The following is a 6,000-nucleotide window of genomic DNA, read 5'->3' as shown; positions in this document are numbered from 1 at the left end:
GGAGGTATTTTGGAGATGCTTCCTTGCTGGCCGTTTCCCTCGTAACGGTTTTAGTCATAGTTTTAGCCCAGCTGTGTGTGTTGGGGGGGTGGATTATCACATACCCCGGGGCCGGCACAGCCCCCCCACCCCGGCATGGCAGGGCTGCAGCTGGGTCCCTGCCGGTGGAGGAGCAAGAGCATTTTTGCTTTGTCTCTGTAGATAAAACAAGGTGTCGAGCTGCCGGGCCACCGGGCAGTCACGTATACATCTAAGGTGAAGCCTTCCACTCTTTTCCGTAGGTCCCAAACTGTCTTCATGCCGTTTACTCGTTGCTCTGGTCACTCAGCCCCTGCCTGTCTGTCCCAGCATTATTTACACCACGGTTGTTTCAGAGAGGTTGGAAACCAAGCGCCAGGGTGCCGCAGCGAGGGGGATGCTTCTGGAGCCCCCCCAAAAGGCAAGTTGGGGCTAAGGAGGCAGCGGGAGCCCCGTGAACGCATCCCAAGCACCACCACCCCCCCCCCGAGCTCCCAGACCTCGTCGGGGAGATGCCCGAGCCCCAGACAGAGCGAGGGCTGGGGGCGCCAGAAGAAAAGGGAGGTTTTGTCAGCGCCACACAGAGCGTGGCTTCATCCCCACCAACCCTGGCAGACAAAGAACAAAAGGCAGCGGATGCCAAGGAGTAGGTTTTAGCTGCCCATGGAGCCTTCCCTTTGTGGCTGGCATGGCTGAGGAATGCTCGAAAAACCCAAGAGGCAAACAGTGATAGGGGCTGTTTATCTTTTTATTATAAATTTAGTATGAATGACCAATGGAAAAGTCACAATGGAGTACCAAGAACATTTTATCAAAATTTTAGCAGCATTTAAACAGTAATAGATTCCCAACCTCCTCCGGGCACCCCTTGCCCTTTGCCTCCCACCCATGAAACAGTAACTTTCACCCAAGTGTGCTTTCCAAAGCCGTGCAGGGGATGTAGCTAGCCATTTCCCCCTGAGCTGCCACGAAAAAAAACCCACCTCATCCCAAATGCTGGTTACCACCCAACCTGCATCCACGCAGGGCCAGGCTCCCGTCCCCCTCCTCAGGGCTGTCAGCATGGCGGGAGGCTGGTGGGCTCTGGCGTGGGATGGGATGGGATGTGCTGGGGGGGGACCCAGCATCTGCTCCCACCCTCGCCGTGCTCCTCACGCCAGCCCCTCTGCGGGCGCCCATACCTTCAACCACGAAACCAGGGGCTAAGCCCATTTCCTACCCGCTGCTACCCTTTGTGTCTGTATGTAGGGGTGCCGTGCACCCCGCGGTCCCGCTCCTGTACCTGAGAGTGTGCGGTTGTGGCTGGATGGACAGAGAAAGGGGAGACGGGACGGCCCGTTCTCCCACCGGAATTGATAGCAGGGTAACTGGGAGCTGAGACTTGAAGGGGAAAGGTAGAAGGTGAGCAGCGAGATACTTCAAATTCAACCCACAAAATGAAGTCGGTCTACTATCAGCTAACGTGGAGAGCTGTGGTCTTGTGGTCTGCCTACTAACAAGAACTAGCTTTTTTTGTGTGTGTGGTTTTGTTTTTTTTTTAAAGTTACATTAAGAGACGTGAACAGTACTATCCCAGCCTTGCTGGCAGGAGCTTGGCGAGAACGTTGAAGTAGAGGCGGTGGGAAAACACAACACATGCCCACACGTGTAGACAACAACATAGCATCGGCAAGCTATTCCCCTGCTTCTTTGGTACTTCCTAAACTTTCTTATCCAAAATATATATAAGGGAAATGCACCGTTTTAGAAGTTACTGTTTGTAAGTATTTACGCAGCCATAACCAGCACGCTATGATACACAAAGATCAATATGATATGAACAAAGTTATTTTATGAAAAGCACTTCTGCACATTTTATTTTGTTCCAGTATCTTAATAGCTTTAAAAAAATTCATGTGTTATGCAGTCCTGTACCTCGCTTCTTCTTATATCAAATGGACAAGAAACATTTCCTAATCCATACTCTTCTTCAAAAGATTAAAAAATTGCCACCAAAATGATACACTATGTACAAATTTTACTAAATATTAAATTCTAGGCAATTATTTTCACCCCACTGATAATATAACTTAGGTATTGTTACCTACTATATGCATATATATTTCTTTAATATATAAGAAATGGCACCACATCACCATGTCACCAATATGACACATTGTTATGTACAGTAGATAAGGAGTTAGATATGGAAGATGGATCCTCTCTGACTGGTTCTTTCACGGGAACACTTCTCCCCTCCGGTAGTAGCTTGGCCGTTTCCCCTTTTCCCAGCGGAGTAGGCTGTTCAGACGTAAGGCAGGATCCCGTACATCAGCAGCGCCATCACCCCAGCGCTGAACAAGCCGGCCACCGGCACAGTCACAAACCACGCCAGGAAGATGTTGCGGAAAAGGCGCCAGTCGACGGCTTTCTTGGAACGGATCCAGCCGACGGCCACCACAGAGCCCACCTTGGGAGGGCAGGGAAGAGGGAGAGACAAGACGTGAGGGGTAGGTCCGAGTGCCCGTAACACGCCCACGGCCACACCAATGCCAGTCAGCTGATACCAAGCAATGCTGAGATAAAGGAGGCCCTGATGATGGTGATGGCTCTGTTCTGGTGAGGTGGCAGGAGGGAGGCACTTCCAGGGTGCTTTGACCTTTATTTTAAAATGATCTCCTGTTTTTCATGGGTCTCAGGCTCAGCCAAAGGAGAATAAATATCCTTGTGGGTTTTTCTCTGCCCTGCAAGTTCCTGGATCAGCCATGAGCGCAACCGAGGCAGCCCTCCACCCGCCCAGCACCTGACTCAGCCTGTAGGGAAGAGGGCAAGTGTCCACCAAGCCTGGCCAGACTGTGGTCTAAATCATGAAAACACCAGGAAATTTGTTTTTAAAGCTCTGACGGAGGGTGTGGCATGAGGCAGGTGGGGAGAGCTAGTATGATTCCCACCCCATCTGCCTGTCCTCCTGCTGGTTTGGGATGTCTGTCTCTTCACCCAGCAGCTGCTGAACCTCTGCAGCTTATAGCCTGGCAATACGGAGCTGACTCCAAACAGTACCTATATACTTCAATACTGCGGGCTATAAACAGGACAGCAGCGGCAATGTAAGCAGCTGAGCCCACCCTCTAACAGCGATGGTAACTTGGCAGGGAGCGGACAGACAGCAGGAGGTTAGACCCAGGACGGCTGCCCTATATCCAACTCATCAGGTCCAAGCCCTCCGAGGAAAACCAGCCCTTCCAGACCAGCCAGCCAAGCCAAGCATCCAAAGACATCAGCCTGATGCTATGGGGCATGCAAACTACATGGACACCAAGAGGTGTGGCTCCAGGTGGGGAATGGATAAACCACCAAAATATCCAGGGCAGCTGGGCAGGTCAGTGTTTTTGAAGACAAAACACACTGCGGCATGGACAAAGCTACAACCTTTTCTTCCTTCAAATGTATTTTCAGTTAATAAGCTCGGGTATAAACCCAGCATATTATTTTTTAAGAAAAGAACCGGACTGAGAAAAACATTTCCGGTGAAAAACGATGCGAAAACTTCAGAAACACTGCATTTTCTTTCTGCCCTGGAAGTGGCCCTCTGTGCTGTTAACAAAAATGTGTAAATCGGTGCACGTCTATTCAAAGCACACGGTAAAGCAGCAAGAAATGTGGAAGGAATATCCTGTTTTGAAGGAAAGGAAACTCCAAAACACAGCTGGGCTTGTGCTTCCTGAAATGCCATCCCTGCCTCCTCTTCCCTGCTTGTTTTCTTAATGGGAGTAGCAGTCCCTGCCTATAGATTAGAAGATGGGCTGCTCCCCATGTGCGGAGCCAGGAAAATGATAAATGCTGGGAGGACAGTGAAGCAGAGAGAGACACAACAGGGCTACCAAATCCTCATCTTTTGTTCACACCTAGTTAACTTCTAACTACTGCTTAACATTTGTTTTCAGAGAAAAGAGCTTTTCGTGGAAGACCCCGTAACCCTGGGGAAATAAGATTCTCAAAAGGGCCCGTGGGAGAACAAGGGAAAACTAAACTTGATATTCTAGGACTGAAAAGGCCTTGGTCTAGAGCTTGATCCAGTAAGGAAATCCGTTAGAAAATATTTAATCTGAATACCTCGAGCGGACAATACGCTATTCTGTCTTTAGGAGGTGTTAAGTGTATTTAGGAGGTGCCCAGCTGAGAGGAACCCCACACTTCTGACTCCATCAAAGCATTAACCCAAGGACACAGCATTTGGTTTTTCAGCAGCTCAGCTGTTAGGCTCTGCTGGACATTTTGCACGTCCTTAGCATCCGTCTGTCGTGCTTGCAACAAGAAGCATTGCTTATTGAGGGAGCCTACAGCCTACGTACCATAATCTCCGAGTCCTTCCTGAAATTTAACAGGTATCAGCAATGATGGCATTGGTAATCTGTTTTAAACATTATTAAAGTTTAGTTTATTAATGGTGATTTCGATGGACTAGAGGTTAGGAGAGTAGCTAAAACTGGGGTGTAGGAACACTACACCGCCTGCGGAATTTCAGATGGTATCTACTTTGAGATTGGTTTGAAACCAGTGCAGTTTGCCTTCAGTATGCTCTGTTTAAAGCATTACAGAAATGCTTTTGACTCTCTTGTTCCTGTGCAATGACGTACTATAACAACACACAGAATACGATAATTCCATCATAGCAACACAGAGAATACTTTTCAAAGCCCCCAAATCACAATAGCAAACCACAGCTGACAGTATGACCTCAGCAAAGTCGCTTTTGCATGGAAAAAAAGCATTTAACTCCTGCGCTCTACTTTTATCCCTATGGGAATGCGTTCAATCTGTCGCAGCTGAGAAACGCCTGTTTATTTCTACATCTCATATCTTACGAATAAATAACAGGCGCTACGTGTAAGATGCAGTATGATCAAGTTGCCTACCTGGGCAGCAGAAAGGCAAGGTGACTCACAGCAAAGCTGCTGGGCTGGAGATTTGGGACAGGCGTATGGGGCGGTGGTTGCCTCAGGCAGACCGAAGCCTCCGATTTAGGACCGAATGCAATTCCTCATCTGCGAGGGCTTGACAAATCTTTCTCAGAAGCTAATGCTTTTCTTCCTGCTACCGATCTCCAAGTTTGCCACCGTATCTGCTCCGAGAACTGAAAACTGCTGCTCGGAGCTTTCCTTCATAGTTGGGTCTCCATTTTTCATTACACTCTATTGTTTCACCTGAAAAAGGTCTCCCTCCACCTAAGGTGTTTCACGCTGCTCCTTCTTGGCCGTCGGTTAATCCAGTTGCTGCACGTTCAGGTTGACTGACACCCCTTAGGAAAGGGCTCCCACTTCAAAAAATGCTACTTTGCTGTGGAGCAAACGTTGGGGAAAAAAAATAATTCCCACTCCCTGATGCTAGAGGCTTAGGACTAGGCTCACCTTGAACCCGCTTTCTTTTTGATTTCTAGGGGGAAATAGTTTTTCTCCTGATTTTTAAGAAAGTATTTCCGTCTCAATGGCTGACAGCACTCTCAGAGAGGCATTTTCCCAAGGAATAAATGATATATAATGTGGGTTTTTTTATTCCTTCACCAAGCCTTCAAAGAAAACAAGGAATACATCTGGTGCAAGTGTTTGCTTTATCTTGTGTTGATCACTTCGGATCTTTCAACTCAGGATCTCATTTTGCTGAAACACAGAGTCAGTTATAATAACGTGACATCCTGGAACAGTCTAATCCTATTGCGAAGTGAATGTTTCCATTAAGAATGATCCTTCTAATAAGATACTGCAAACCACAGGGAGCAGACACAGACTAACCCCATTAACTGCTTTTATGGAAGTATTTTTTTTAAAAAGAATTATTTTCCTCTGCAGTTAGAAAAGATCAAGCTTTTTACTGCATTGAGTCAATGAATACCTCCTAATGCCGTTCTCTCATTAGCTTGTGGCTTCCAAGTCATTTTCTTTTTAAATTTAGCCTATTTGTCTGCACCAAAGTGCATTTTCTCTTTTACGATGGTTGGCTAGAAGT

General features: G+C 47.6%; 1 protein-coding gene across 2 annotated transcripts in view; it reads right to left on the bottom strand.

The window, feature by feature from the left end:
• Positions 1 to 749: 749 nt before the first annotated feature.
• SLC20A2 (solute carrier family 20 member 2) overlaps positions 750 to 6,000 on the bottom strand; it is a 41,105-nt gene continuing 35,854 nt past the window's right edge. Inside the window, exons 10-11 of one of the 2 annotated variants that reach the window (XM_074148042.1) lie at positions 4,350 to 4,408; positions 1,851 to 2,467 (exon numbers count right to left, since the gene is read on the bottom strand). In XM_074148042.1, the coding sequence (XP_074004143.1) occupies positions 4,376 to 4,408 (33 nt within the window). In that variant the 3' untranslated portion in view covers positions 1,851 to 2,467; positions 4,350 to 4,375. Of the gene's footprint in view, positions 2,468 to 4,349; positions 4,409 to 6,000 lie in introns of both variants that reach the window. The other variant, XM_074148041.1, reaches the window with a different exon arrangement.

This window comes from Numenius arquata, chromosome 5 (genome assembly GCF_964106895.1).
Source record: "Numenius arquata chromosome 5, bNumArq3.hap1.1, whole genome shotgun sequence".
NCBI lineage: Eukaryota > Metazoa > Chordata > Aves > Charadriiformes > Scolopacidae > Numenius > Numenius arquata.
The sequence above is the reverse complement of the archived record's forward strand: the minus strand, read 5'-3'. Positions and strand labels throughout refer to the sequence as shown.